Here is a 15441-nt window from a genome sequence, read left to right as displayed (position 1 = left end):
AGTTGTTACTTACATGCTAAAATAGAGAGTATTTTACCATTATTGCTAGCATTGTAGCTATAAATCTATATTATCTATTGTGGTTGCTGTTGCTCTGTTTGTCATCCTTCTTCCTGCATCCCCCTCTACCCCCCTTTCCAAGGCCAACACGTTTATCGGCAGATGGCTGTTCATCATGAGTATGGTTTTGCTCAAGGTTTCTGCCTCTTTACAGGAAGCATTTACCATTGTAAATTTGTTCATGATGGATTCATCTTTGGTCTTTTGAGAATAAAACAATGAGCTAGGTCTTTTATTCGTTTTATTTATTAATTCTGGGTTTTTTTTTGTAAAATGTCTGGAATAAAACGTGTCATAAATTGGTGCTATAAAAATAAAGATTGATTGATCGATTATGGTCCAATAAAAACGGGATCACTAGAATTACAAATGCTGCCAGAAATAAAGTCTTACTAATGTATTTTTTGCTAAAAAAACATTGTTATTGTTTGTTACATCTTAAATGTTGATTTTGCAAACGTTGGCTAAACCTTAAACGTGTTTAATCCAACATTCAAACAGCCATTCATGTATCTGTCTGTCATTTAAGGGACAAAAACAAGACATAAACGTAGATGGAGAAAATTTAAAAAAAAAACATTACAGGAGCTCATAGACACCCAGGGTCGTTATCTGTCTCCAAGTGGCAGTTTTTTCAATGTTAACAGAGGGGTTTAAATTCAAACAAGAATCTGACAATAAAATAGATTATTGCTTTTCTTTCTGTTAAAGCCAATATTATCTATTTCATCCATGTTGTCCTGACATTGCATTTGAAAAAAAGGCACCCTGTACAGTACAATCAATACAAAAGGAACATATTGCTTTCCTTACCCCATTTATAGGATAAGTCTTCCATCCCAGCTCTCCAAGTACAGACGTTGTATCCAGCAGCACAACTGAAATGGAAAAAAGAGGAAGAAAATAAAGCCATTAACAATCTGTCAACAGACAAAAAGTCCTATTTTCCAACTGGAAATTGAAATATCAGTCATAAATGTGTTCATTTATACATTTTTTATATTAACAGAAATGAGTTTCTTCAATGAATATTTATAAGCACAGTGATGCCAGAGAAACTTTTTTAGCCCTTGCAACACAATTTGGGATCTGATGGATTGCAGTCAGATTGCTGTCAACAGTCCATTTTCCTCCACAACCATCCCTGTATCTCATCCACAGCTTTACTCCAATCTCACAGTGATATGCTCTTCGCCTGCCTGTAACTGAAACAGCTCAGGAGATAGATCTATCCCAAACCCTTCCTATGACATGAAAATATATTAAGCTGTGCCAAACATTAATCAGTGTGTGTTTATGTTGTTATATTTGTACGAAAAGGTTTGGGTATTTCATTTGAAAAAATTAATCTTATTGCAACATGTATTTATATGAGTCTAACCTTCCAGGTAGGGTAAAAAGCGACACTTAGTCTGGATTTCAAGGACAGCAGATTTATAACTTTAAAATAATAAAAATGTGATCATCTAAACTGTTGCCAACATTAGGAAGTAAACAGACCAACTCTATAAATATTACATGGAACCCTTCCAGTTGCCTTGTCAAATGTACCAAATAACAACTCATGTGACAACACCGTTATGTCCTAATTATGTGTGGATGCACTGCATCATAAAGTGGGTATAAATAACAATTGGTATTCAGGTAGAGAGGGATAGCTGGCGGCAAAACAACAACACTAGACCCAAGAGGCCTGTTTAAAAGTCAATCATTTTTCTCACATGCTCTGAGACATCTTTGTTGAATCTCATCTTTAGTTGCCAAAATCTCCATCTTTAAACTTGTCCTTCAGCAGCCATTGACCTAAATTGTAATTGTTCAGCTGTGGCTCACATAAGCTCCTAATGCTGATACTGATATCTGACAAATCAAAGCGTAGTCTTTTTCCTTAGATAACGGCTGAGTGTCAGTCCGACATGAATGTCCACTTACAGCTCTGTGAGTGGTCCTTGGGGGGCTCATTAAACCAACATAAATCTTTATCAGTGATAATATTTTCTGAATAAATCACCATTAACATAATTGCTCTCGGATAGAAATCACAACTAAATGTAAATCAAAGGAAAGGGTTTCATTGTTGTTATATCATCGCGTCCAGATTACAATATCAATCCAAAAAAACAGATTTATATCGATGTGTTCTCAGATCAAGGCAAGCGGAAAGGATGGCAGGAGCGGGGTTTTTTTTTTGTGTTTTTTTTTTGTAATCTGTCATGGAGCCTGGTTGATACAGATCGCCAAAACTCTGTTCACTGAGGTTTTCACAGTATGTGTTCACATTAAAACGTCTGCCATTGACAACTAAATGCTCTACTATCATCAGTCATCTCCCAGGGGGCTAGTACGGGACACTTGAATCTTAAAATACAGCCCTTTATTTGGATTCCGACAAACTGATCTGAAAAAAAGAACTTTCAATTTGAAGTCAAACTCAGCGAACACAAAATAGACCTAAAGTACTGATGAATGCTGGAAATGTGTTTGTAGAGCAGATCCTTGTATTCAAACTTTTTGACAAGAGAAAGAAATATGTATAAATATGTACTGATGACTTCTTCTGTAATGACAAACCCCATCTCTACATCAATGAGGTGCTCTGAAACAATCATATTCTGAGGTAACTTCAAACCAATAAAAAATGTGAGGAAATTAAATTTACTTAATCCTCATCTTTAGAGCTAAAGAGACAGTGTTGTGTCGTATTGTACCGTGTCACATCATAAAACAACAGGCTAATAATGCCAAAGTGCTCTTTGCAAATAAGTTGATTGTTTGTGTTTCAATATTTTTCAATCAACATCAAAAGTAAATAAAAAAATACAAAAAATAAAAATCAACATGGTTTTCATCAGGGGCATATGAGAACATTATTATATTGTTATATGCATATCAGGGGATTCATCATTATGTCAGACTCCTCTTGATCCATTGTTCATAAAAATATTATTCTCTACACGTAGTCTAATAGGTCTATGTTTAATGTACATATTTAATCCTTATTATAACAGTCTTTTAAGTGCAGTGGTGTCATTGGCTCACCAACCAATAATCCACTGAAATATGCAAGGAGAGAGAAGCAATGAGCTGCAGAGCTCATGTTAATGGAGTGGGACTTTCTAATGTGCCAGAGAGTGTAGTCTAACACAAAATGACAATGTGTCCTTCTTGAAACACATAAGAAATTGGGTTTTTAAGAAATGTGTCCCCAGTTATATTAAATGGCAGCAGTGTAAAAATGTCATCTCTATTCAGAGTCCTTGAGCGAAATATGCAGTCACAGAGAGAAAGACACATTTTGTAGCTAGTGTGAAAGAGAGCAGTACAGTAGTGATAGGCTGATGAAGTCTAAGTAGGTCTAAGTCTGACGTCTTTTACTAAATGCTTGAGCTGCACAATGATACAAAGGTTAACGATGTTACCTCACAGCAATAAGGTTCCTGGTTGAAAACCCTAGACAGACAGAGGATTCTACAGTCAAAAGCTGTTCTCTTAGGGTCAATGGGTGACTCTAAATTGCCCATATAGGAGTTAATGTGAGTGTGAATGGTTGCCTGTTTCTATGTATCAGCCCTGTGACTGGTTCCCAATCCAAGGTGTACACAGCCTCTTGCCCAGTGACAGCTTGGTACAGCTTTAGAACCCCAAAACCCACTCTATACATGTCACTATTCCATAATCTTCTTGTCTTAATAAATACGCCAGTTTGTGCAAGTTTAGCTGTAAATCTTTGTAAACTGTCAATCTGAATGTTGCACTGGTGTGTTTAAAGCTTCTGATGTCATCAGTCATGTGACATTCATGTACAATACTAGCTCCGACACATTTTATTCAATCAATCTCTCAGTCGCTCTGGTATCACTGCCTGAGCCACTTTGGCCGACGTGTTTTGAGGTTTCTGCGTGTTTTTCATTATTCTGATTCTATGTGTCACAAATGTTTAAAAAGCAATTGTGTTCTTGATGACGTCTCGTGAGAATAAGATCATAAACTTCAGGATCAATGATTGAACAACAGAATGATATCATAAGATGTGAACCCCTCATATCAAAGTGAACATACACTTCATTATAAGTTGAAGGAACATAAAACGCATTGCTCCTGTTATTTATTTATTTATTTTTTCTTGAGAACGATTCAGTTTCAGCAGTTAGTGCTCTTCTTCTTGTCTGACCACCATGGATCCATCCCTCAGGACCATAACATAATGTTTCATACACTTAACCAGACACAGAGTTTAATAAAACATCAGAAGCAACACATTTAATGAAATCTACCATGTTACATATTCAGAGGAAAGCTGAGGAAAATGAACAATCTTTTATATGAGAAAATAGGCAATTGATTTACCATCCTGCCACCCCAGCTAGAGGCATCATGCTGATCCTCTCATTCTCCTCTCTCTAGCCTGTCCTCTCTGCTCTACTAGCTTATAGCTCCACATGAACTCTGTGTTAAACAGATTTGGGTAATGTCCAGTGTCTCTGTGACGTTTTTCCCACCAACACTTGGTCTGTGCCATGGCCTTGCCAAAGGAGCTGGCAGTGCTAGTGGCATTAATAGCCACTATTAAACTACTGTGGGCAGGTTAGCAGCCCAGTCCCTGGAGGATGCATAATTACTGAGAGTTGGCCGTGTTGCTCAGTGCAGTGAGAGGTTTCACACTTCATTTTGCCATAAATAAAGAGCAGCTGATGTGTACTGAAAGGCCGGGTGGAAAATTATCCAGCTGAGAACGCTGCAATGTTGGGTCAAAAGTTTTGTGTCTGCAACTTTAAAAGAGGAAGGAAACAAGTCTTACGGAGAGGTTTTTAAGATGACGTGCATTTGTATCACACATTAAAAAAGGCATGAAATACCTCATACTGTATATTGAAAAATGAGAAAATTGCTTGATTGTTTAAAACACAAAACATGCATCTCATGTAAGGTCTCGGGTGATGACACTATACTTTAGTGACATGACAGCAGTTACAGGTAACCTTCAACAGCAGTAATACACAGACTATCCCTAAAAACAAGATTTTTTTTATATACTTCACCATGAAGCTGGTATATCCACTTAAAAACAAAACTATATAAAGACAAAGTTTCTACCAAGGTGCTGATGGTCAACAGGCATTGCAGGCAACTGCATGGGGCCCAAGGCCAGTAGGGGGCCCCCCAATAACTGAACAACTTTAAACCACAGCATTGCCTTAAAATGTGCACATGTTGCAATGACAGTAGGAAACCTCCCTAATGGGGCCCCATCTGACAGCTCTTACTCTCAATGCCCTGCTAAGTGTCACACCCCTGAGTTTCAAGATAACTGTTTCCAGGTAACATGTTTTGTACATGGGTGTGTAGGTGTATATGTGCTCAAGTGTATTAACTGCATGTGTGCACTTTTACCATGCGTGTCTTCTGGATTTGAGCAAATGACAACTACGCAGTGTACCTGCCAGTGTACACTATAACTACCTTTTGTGTACTAGACCATGTATTCACTCTCTGTGTCTCTATCCATCCATAAAGTTATCTCTCAGCGAGGCACCCACAAACCTTGCCTGGAGCTGAGGGTCCTTTGGGACCACCACTGGTTAGATATAAATAGACCATGAGCTGGCTAGCTCATAAATACCTGTGCTCCAGTAGAACGATGACATCTCCTGTCTGGCCTACAACCCACACAGGCCACACAAACACCTCAAAATAACGACAGAGACGAAGGCATTCTCATCCAGCGTTACCTTATGCAAATTACATTGGGAGCCATTTGAGCTCTTAGACATACAGAGGCTGTCTACAGGTGCATAAATCATTTCTCTGTTCAAGAACAGCAAGATAACTTATAAAACAAACTTTATTTAGGCTATTTTTTGTTTGTTTTAGTCAGGGCTCAGTATGGCTCTTTAAATATTCATAATTATAACCGGTTGGGTGACATATAGGGATTTCTAGAGTCATGCTATGTACATAGTAAATTAACATTCACACATTCATATGGCAAAAGAGTGTGTGCAATTTTCCAGCTGTAATTAACTAGCCCTATTAAAACATACAGGATATACACTCTGTACTCTTGATTCAGTCTATTGCCCAAGGACACTTTCACAAGTGTACGGAAGGCGCTGGGATCAAGCCAGCAACCTTGCAACAATCTTACCTACCGCTGATTCAGTGCAAGAGATGTTTAACTTGGAGCTATTTGAGTATTCATTGATGGTAAATCTTACTAACCATGTTGTTATCGCAACACCCTGGTTTGTGTTGCAGTGAAAGATAGATGAAAGATTTTTAGTATTCAGTTGAGCACTAGTGGTTCAACAACAGCAGAAAAAAGCTCCACTCCCAAACAAAAACAAAACCTTTCAATTTGTGTGCTCCCAAAATACCCATTCCGGTAAACAGCGAGTCTCGTTAAGAGACAAACAGCATTTGATGAACAGAGACTTGTGAAAATTGATTTGGTGAGTTTATCAGTAGGATTGCACACTGTCATTTAGTGGTGTAAACAAAGTGTTGGGATGATATGCTGTGAAATGGAAATCTATCCATGGCTGAGGAAATCTCACAGGCATGACAGGACTGTCAACACTTCTCCACACATGACCAAGATCAAACATTTAACAACACCAAAAAACTCTTAAGTTATTAAGAGCGAGAAGGTGGCATTTTTAGCGAACAGGAGTTTTTAAATAAGCTCTCAAAAAAAAAATATTGCGCTAATACAGTCAGAAATCAGGGAGAGAGAGTAACTGACAGGCAGGAAAGGCACCACAGATCAGATTTGGACCCCCCTTGAGGACCACATGGAAGTGCACACACAAAGACATCTTTTACATGTCACTTTTCCTTAAAAATGTCAAATTATTGAGATTGTTCAAGTGAGTCTTAAAGTCAATTTTTGCTATTTTTGCCACACAGTCAGCAACACATCCTTTTGTGTCTTCTTTGACATTCATGTTAAAACCTTGTGTATCCAAACATTAAAGGATATTGTCGATGGGTTCACTGACTTTCTAAAGCTTGTAAAACTCTACCGATTTGGACTAACTGTACCCCCACTCAGCTGAAGTCTGCTGGAGTTATACTGAGAATAACTCCTCAAACTCTGACAAAGAATACACATGGCAGAAGGGTGAAATCCCTTCTTTGTGAGTCACAAGAAAGGCAAAAAGAGCCTTGTCCAAATTTCAAATAACAGCCAGTCTTTGTACCTCCACACAGTCCTCAGATGAGCTCTAAGAAGGTAAAAGGTGAGAAAACTCTGGAGCTGCTGTTGCTGCGACAGGTCTGAGCCTTTAACATGTTTCAAACTGCAAATTGATTCTACTATAGGGGAACGCTTTCAGACTAATTTTGAAGTCTGAAACCTTGAGACATTTGTCAGAAAAATAATAATAACATACACACTGGCAAAGATATTTTGTTTTTAAAGCCAAAGCAAATGATATCTTGAACATATTCAAATCAAATAGCTTTCACTGCTACTGGTTTTCTTGATCACACATCGCTTTTGATGAAAGTGTTATTTTTGTTGAGTGTATAAAGTTGAATTTTAGGTGTAAAGCTCAGATTCAATCAAATGATGCAAGCAACTAAATCCAAGAACATCTTCCAGACTTCCTTAAAAGGAATGTCTGAAGGCCCTGATACACCAAGCAGACTGTCGACCATTGGACCGCAGGTGAGCGATCATCGCCCTAGTTTTTGTGCTGTGTCCAGCTCCGTCGCTATGAGTCTGCCCCAGTTGGCCAATTCCACATTAAATCGGCAGCTCCAGTTGCCACACAAAGAGGAATCTCTCTGATTGGCTGTTCAAATGAATGAATCAGTGCACGAGAAGAAAATGGCAGCGGTGAGAAAATCATACTCCCGTATCATAACGGTTTAATAAGCCGCATTCTTCCTAGTCCTTTTGCGATTTCACCGTTTTGGAATGACGATTACAGACTACCTCTGTGAGAGTTATAGCCTGAACGTACGTGGTGGTGGCTGTCGGCTCGGTTCTTGTGCAACTTTTTGGCCAAGAAAAATGGTGTTGTGCGCTGATACCACAGGCGGTCTCCTTCGCCACTAGTTCTTTGCCATCTGTTTGGCGTGTCTGCTTTTAAACCATAAGCGGAAAGGACCTTTGTTTAATGACCTTTTACTACAAGTAGTAACAATGCACTGTACATTTATCTCCGTATATAAAAGAGAAACTCTCAATTAAGAATTTGAATTTATTAAAAAAAAGTATATAAATCAAATTATCTTTCGCAACCCCAACCTGCTTAATTATGGAAAATGATTGTCCCGACACTGTGGCTGGCAAAAGTTGCAGGGTCAACATGTTTTTGGCTGCTCTGTCTCAGCTGATTGATTGACAGAAAAACTGCTGAACTCTCTGTATTCCTCCTTCATCCAAAGCAGTGTTGGTGATCTTGGTGCTCTGTGGGTGGCACCAGTGAGAGTAAAAGCTTTGATCAGCCATCCACATAAATCCATGCAAAGAGTTGCATTATTTTCACGATGATTTCACAGCCAGAATCCTTTGAGACCTGCGGTCTCTAAGTGTAATGTGCTTGTGGGCTGCCTTCAAACTTTGAAACATCCAGCAGTGTCTCAGTGAGATGTACTGACCAACTTAAATTTACATGTGGTGCTTTCCTTTGACTCAATGGGGGATTGCTCTTCGGATTTTCCCTGGCTGAATTTCTTTGTCCAAAAAAAAAAAAAATCAAAAAATTGTCAGAAGTATAAAATAAAGACATCATCTTCCTTTTTCCTGAGTATAAGCGATCTCCTGTCCAGGGTTAATACTACAAGGGCTCAAGGAAACAGGTTAGCAAATAAGATGTGTGAATGTTCATTAAAATAAATAAAGCATAGACTTCACGAGGGAGGAAAATGAGGGGAAGCAAAGATAACTGAATGAGATGTATTGATGGGGAAAAAGAGGCTTGTTCAAACCTGGCAGTGAGAGCGTATAGAGCTTTGTTAATAACTGTCTGTGATCCCAGCTGGGTTGATACAAGGGATTGTCTGTTATGTTGCTCGGAGAGAAAGCACAAAGGCGAGTCAAGCAAAAGGTGATTGGTTTCTTTGTTCTTTTAACAAATGACACCTCATCCATTTATTTTCTATTTATTTTGCCAAATCCCCAATCTCTGGTGTTTGATTGTGTTTAGAAGCATCGATCTAGACTAAAATGTCTGTGTAATGCTTCAGGGTCTCGTCCAAAGTCTACTGTGCCTGGATTAGGAGGAACTGGATCTCAATGGAAATTGGGAGGAAATTTGCAATCCTTCTTAAACATCTATTCAAACCCCGATGAATAGTAAAAAAAAAACAAGCACAATCTTATATTTTGAAATAATGTAGGAAACATATGGGGTTGCATCATTAAGATATTTAAGTACCACTGACACTTCAGCAGGTCCCTTTTCATGTAATCTCAGTTATCTTCAGCTCTACCTTTCTGAGCTGCAGTGCTCTGTGGTAGACAATGACGGCAATTGCGCCGGTTGAGGTCCCAGAAGAGTCAATATGAGAGACTAAAGTCTGATTCAAAGCAGGCATCAGTTCAATCATTCAATCTGTGGTGGAGAAAAACACAGAGTGAGCCTGTTATGTAGCATCTGTCTCAGAGTACAGGGAGTAGCATCGCTCTTATTGAACTGAGAGAACAATAAAATATAACCTGGGGGGCAGATCCCTCTGTGTCCTGCACAATCAATAAAGCTATTTTAAACCACATGGATGTTGCAGTTAAGTGTGTGCACGTGGAGCTATGGGGTAACACACACACACAAAGAAAATCTGTGGCCATTCCTGCACACACTTACTTGGCAGTCACAAATAGAAACATTTGGAGCTTATGCAAAATAAATGAACATGGAGGAACACCGCAAGCCATATGCGTTGGACCACTCAATGTTTCGCAATTTACCAACACAACAAACACACATGTATACCGCACAAAACAGTGTGTTTGCATTTAATTGAGTAATAAACATAAAATGCAAACAAACACATGCCCAATCTCAATTAGTGAAGTTGGTATTTCCTAATCATAACCTCTAATTGTTTGTCATTAAAATGCACTGCAAAAAACCCACAGCAACTGCACAAAAACACAGTTGCAAGTTTGCACTCATGCACTCTTCAGGCAGACAAGCTCACAGGCTTTCTTTGTCACCCACTTAATGATTCAATCTGCGGCTGCTTTGTCTGTCTGTGCTTGTGTGTTTAGAGAAAGTGTAATTAAAGAAGCCTGGGGGGATGACACTTATGCAACTGTTTTCCATCAAAGCTGTTTTTTCTTTTTATTATCTGAGTCAGAGCTTGTATTCAGAGAAGAAATCTGTTCAACTTTCCAAAAAAACAAAAAACAAAACCCAAAACAACTTTAAACCTTGGGCTCGATTCTGTCTCGGTGCATAACTGTGGAAACAACCAGCTTAATACATCCGAATTTAAACTGACAAATGAGAAATAAAAAGTTTGTATTTTGAAATTGTAGGAATTGTATCCTACGTTATATAACTAGAACATGTGTCGTCTGCTTTCCTCTAAACAAAGACATAAACGTCACATTTGATATGTTACGTTTTTGCGCATTAATATTAGTAGTGAATAACCTTTTTTTTTTTTTTTCGATTAAGCCACTTAAACCGGCACATGGATTCTGGTTTTATATTTGCATTTGGAAGTATAGTATGCCTTTCAGCAATCCTAAAGTGGACACTGTCAACGTCTTGAAATGAGAAATAAGTTGGAAAGCGGTGCCAGAGAAATGTAATGTCAGGTCTAGACTCACCCTGGTTGCAATGGCTGCAGCAAGAGAGAAAAATTCCAATAAAGAGTGAAACGAGGAAAAATCTGTTTCCGAAACTCATGTCTGCTGCTACATCTATCCCCGGCTTTATCAGTTACTTCTATGGGGGTAACGTGGGTCAGAGAGAGCGCGGCGGGATCCTCCACAAGCAGCGATCCACTGGTCCTGGTCCTTACATTTGGTCCGGGGTGGAGAGAACAGCCGGTTGACGGAACAAGAGGAGCTCCATCTCTCACCTGGAGGCAGCGGCGATGACCGCGCGGAGCGGAGACAATTTGGAGGGAGCAGCAAAAAAATATATAAGTTAAAGCAAATGTACAGACAAAGTATGAGAAGCTCTAGGTTCAACAACTTTGTTAATATCCCGCGGACTTCAGTGGCCGGTATTGCATTGTTTTCAAGACGCACAAAAATATGTTTTTGTCAAAAGAAGTGCGTCCACTTGGCGCACGTAGTCGTGACAGGCTCAGGAATTCCTGGTGTTGGTTCGGCAGTGCGGCTTGAACTCTCAGCTCCCGTCTCCAGCCCGATCCGCTGCAGCAGAGAAGGGGGAAGGTGGTTGGAGAAATGATGGGGATGCAGCGGAGGAGAAAGTGAAGCGGCGGCTTGAGAGGGAAACTCTGCGCATCTGTGCAGGATGCTCGGCACTAGAGGGGGTTAGCTGACAAGGCAATGGCGTGTGTGCGTGCGTGTGTGTGTATGTGTGTCATCTTATTGGTTCAAGTGCAGGGCTTCCCAAGTTTTTCCTCAAGGACTTCAAAATGCATAAATAGAGCCGTGTCTTATCGTCACTTTATTCTGAACATAAACTCTCGTTTGGACATTCCCGTTCTCATATTTTGGTGCTTATCATCATAAATTGTTTTCATTTCTTGTCCATTGCTTAGTGAATTCAATTATACCTACAGGCACATTTAACCACTTTCTGGTGACCCAGTGAATTGAATTGAATTAAATGAACCATAAAAACAGAACATTTACTGAAATAGTTTGTTACTCCTTAATTTGAGCCTCCCTCCAGCTGTTTAAATGGAAATTTAAAACTTACATTGAAGTAATAAATCTGGACTTCATGAATGGGGGGAAATGAAGGGACACTCACAATAACATTAAAAGTATTTTAAGGATGGAATTTCTATGAAGCCCCATCAATCAGGCCTATAATAATATTCATCTGTAAACGGTTATCAAACGCTGAACTACAGATGGTTGTTTATTGCTGATCCTTTAGAGACATATCTTTTGAAAAGTCTCATTTTACAAATATTAACTTTTGTGCCACCATTATTATGTAAAATCCATCATTATTCAGCAAGTCCGTCCATCAAACCTCGTCTCAGTAGAAAGGTAGCTTCAGATCTACCAATTAGCAGTGCAACAGTAAGCTGCTCTGCTTGCCAAGCCGCCAATGTCAGCCAAGATTAGGGAAGGTCTTCCTCTCATCTTCATGGACGTCTCATCGAGTGAGTAAGCAAACCCTCCCCAACCTGACCGGGTTAAACAAAGCAACGTTGCTGTGATGAGACCCAGTCAATCAGGACACGGGAACAGCTTCCTGTCAGCGTTGAGGAGGTAAATACATCAACATCACAATCCGTCAGCACCACTTAGCTCCCAGCCAATCACCAAACAATGCAGGAAAGCTGAGGACTGACTACTGACTTTGTGCGGTGTGACGTGCAAACATATTGGAGGACGGTGGGTTGTAGAGAAGAATATAAAGACACCCGTTTGTTTCTGTAGCTGGAGGGAGGCAGCCGAGTCTTCAGAAATGGATCAAGCTATTAATGTCACTGTGCAGATGTATTGCACCTATAAATAGACAGATAAACGTTGTGATACATCTCACTGAATGGGGAGGCTACAGAGATTTTACACTGGTGGCTATTTTTCTACTAGAAATTCTACATCAGCTACTAATGTTTGCCTTTACACCTCAAAAGTATTATATTACATGTCATAACATGTATATAGGATTTTTTTTAATAAAAGTATATTTTCTTGATACTTTTCATGTAATGTGCATCCATTTTATACTATTAGAAAATGTGCATCCTTTTTATACTATTAGAATGTTCAACTAACGCTATCACTAAAGATAAAAGTGCATGTGACTTAAATCCTCTTACATCTGTGATTACTAAGAGTTATGACCAATGATTACAAACTGTTGAGAGTGCAAGACCTCTTTTTCCACCCCCCTGCGATGATCTGGTTTCTTTTGCTGTAATGGTGGTCAATGGTGTGTGGCTGTAGTGTAAAGGGGGCCTAAATGTGAGCTATGATTCCCTGTGTCCAGAGAGAACAAGCTCTGTCCATCTGTACTCATCCCAAGCAGAGAGCTGGAACGAGACCACATCAGCACAACTGACAGAGACAATGAGACTTTATAACACTAATGGTTTCACTAATGTCCTGTTCACAGTGAAGTGGCAGCCCATACAGAACTGCCCCGCTGTGGATGAAATCCAAATTGTTTTCAACTATAGAAATGTTCAGTCCAAATGCCTTTAACACTGTTGATATCCTGCATTGATAGGATTACGACATCATATTGTTTAGTAGTTCATTATGACAGCAATGTTGTTGCTGGCTGACTGGCTGGATGGATACGTCTGCGCTTCACAAGGAGACGGTGAATGGGCTTGAGCTTCATCTTTTCTAGTCATCTGACTGTTCAAAGCTCATTTACCCCTCAGGTCAAACCTAACAATTAGACCTACCCGTTCACACACAAATGGCATTAAATTGTAACAGAAGTTGTGTCATGAAAGTTAGATAAAGAAGTAATCAAGATCATAATGTAATGTTAACGTCCAGAAACATTTGTAAAGAGCAGAAGGACAAGAGCAGACAAAAAGAGTGAGATGGAGACAAGGAAACAGACACAGACAGGGAGGCATAAAGACAAAATAATACTGCAATATGGCCCATAAAAGTGGTAGGATATGACTAAAGTTATCAATATAAAACTCTAAAACTGACATATATTTGTACAAATACGAGGAGTCAAGCACACACAAGGCTGTCATTAACAGTGAACCACCAGCACCTGTGAGACAAAAGTGCAGATAATTCCCAAAAAGTCATGTTAGACACATTAATGAAAGCATAGATATGGATAAATAAGATGAAACATTAGCCTGGTCAATCAAGTCCCTCAGCATTGTGAGTCTATAGCAGCACAGCTAAGGGACTAGTCCTAGCCAGAGCAAGCCCTAATTAGATGGTTTATCAGACCGGAAAGTTTAAGTCCATTCTTAGAGTAAAGAGGGTGTCTGTCCCATGGACTCCAGTGTAAGACTAAAGGACAGGGGCTGATAACACAAGGCTTTGCTTGCCATATTACTTTGAGAGACTTTATGTAGCATGAGTAAGCCTTCATTCTTGGAGTGCAAACATCTAATAAGGTAAAAGGGCACCGCAAGCCCTACAACACATGATGGCCATTCCTTGATTTTTCCTTGAAACATTTATTCTACTGAAAAATGTTGTTATCCAAAACTGTGATTTCTACTAAAAGCTTGAAAAACAAACTGAAAGTCTTTCCTTAGCTGTTCAAGTTAGCCTGTTAGCAGATACACACTTTGAGCCAAAGCACCTATTAATAATCATTTTACTCTTTCCACTGAAACACCGATGAATGTGAGAAGTTAGATGAAGATGTAAATGATGGCAGATGTTAATAATAATAAAAAAAGGGTGTGAGGCACCTCCAAGACCAAAGCATTTTGTCAAATGTATAAAAAAAACTAAAACATTTTACGATAATTTTTGGAACAAATCTGCCTATGCACCAATAAGAGTTTCATGTTGATGAGGTCACACAGCTTTTAATGCAGAGTCTGAGGTTTTTAAGCAGTTTTATATTATGGGATAAAGTTTATTGCAGAGAATCTATTAACATTCTTACAGCACAACAGACTAATTGTCGATAAAAAGGCTGAAGAGTAGCATTTGAAATTCCGCTTTAAATGGCAGACTAAGTGGAACTCTTGAAGATTCAGGTCAAGTAACGATACAGTATTAAACTGTCTGTGAAGCTAAGCAGTTTAAGTTTTTTATAAAAAAAAGTTAAACTGTGTTCTGGGCAGGTAAAATTAAAATTGAGCCCCGAATCCTTGAGCAAGTTAATCAATGATACATTTAAACAGTTAATTAAAAAAAAGTTAAGTCAATTTGCTGTTTTGATTTGTGAATTACCAATATCATTCACTCAGCAATGATTAAGTAGAGATAACATTTTGACACTCAAAGGGTATTCGCCTTCACGGTACTCATTTTCCCATTTTGATTATTGCATTGGCCTTGAGGGGACTCTCATTTATCTATGAAAAGCGTCGGTGTGTTGCGCAAGACGAGAGTGACATTGAATATTTAAATAGCACAACAGAAAGTGGTGAGAGAACAACAAAACACTTGCTCAAAAACAAACCGTGATTACAGTGCTTTGAAATTGCCTGCAGCAATTTACAGTCTGCCTCGTCTTTCAATTTGTTTGAGAAACCAGGCTCAGCTTTCGATTTACATGATGTGTTTGAATGCGTCTGTCTGGTCACTAATGCTGGAGCATGATG

General features: G+C 39.1%; 1 protein-coding gene across 1 annotated transcript in view; it reads right to left on the bottom strand.

Moving 5' to 3' along the window:
- Positions 1 to 11505, bottom strand: part of epha6 (eph receptor A6) — a 152397-nt gene extending 140892 nt beyond the window's left edge. The window contains exons 1-2 of the mRNA XM_079357760.1: positions 10847 to 11505; positions 874 to 938 (exon numbers count right to left, since the gene is read on the bottom strand). Of these exons, the coding sequence (XP_079213886.1) occupies positions 874 to 938; positions 10847 to 10925 (144 nt within the window). The 5' untranslated portion in view covers positions 10926 to 11505. The remainder of the gene's footprint in view (positions 1 to 873; positions 939 to 10846) is intronic.
- Between the last annotated feature and the right edge of the window lie 3936 nt (positions 11506 to 15441).

The sequence above is a fragment of the Symphodus melops genome, assembly GCF_947650265.1.
Source record: "Symphodus melops genome assembly, chromosome: 12".
NCBI lineage: Eukaryota > Metazoa > Chordata > Actinopteri > Labriformes > Labridae > Symphodus > Symphodus melops.
The sequence above is the reverse complement of the archived record's forward strand: the minus strand, read 5'-3'. Positions and strand labels throughout refer to the sequence as shown.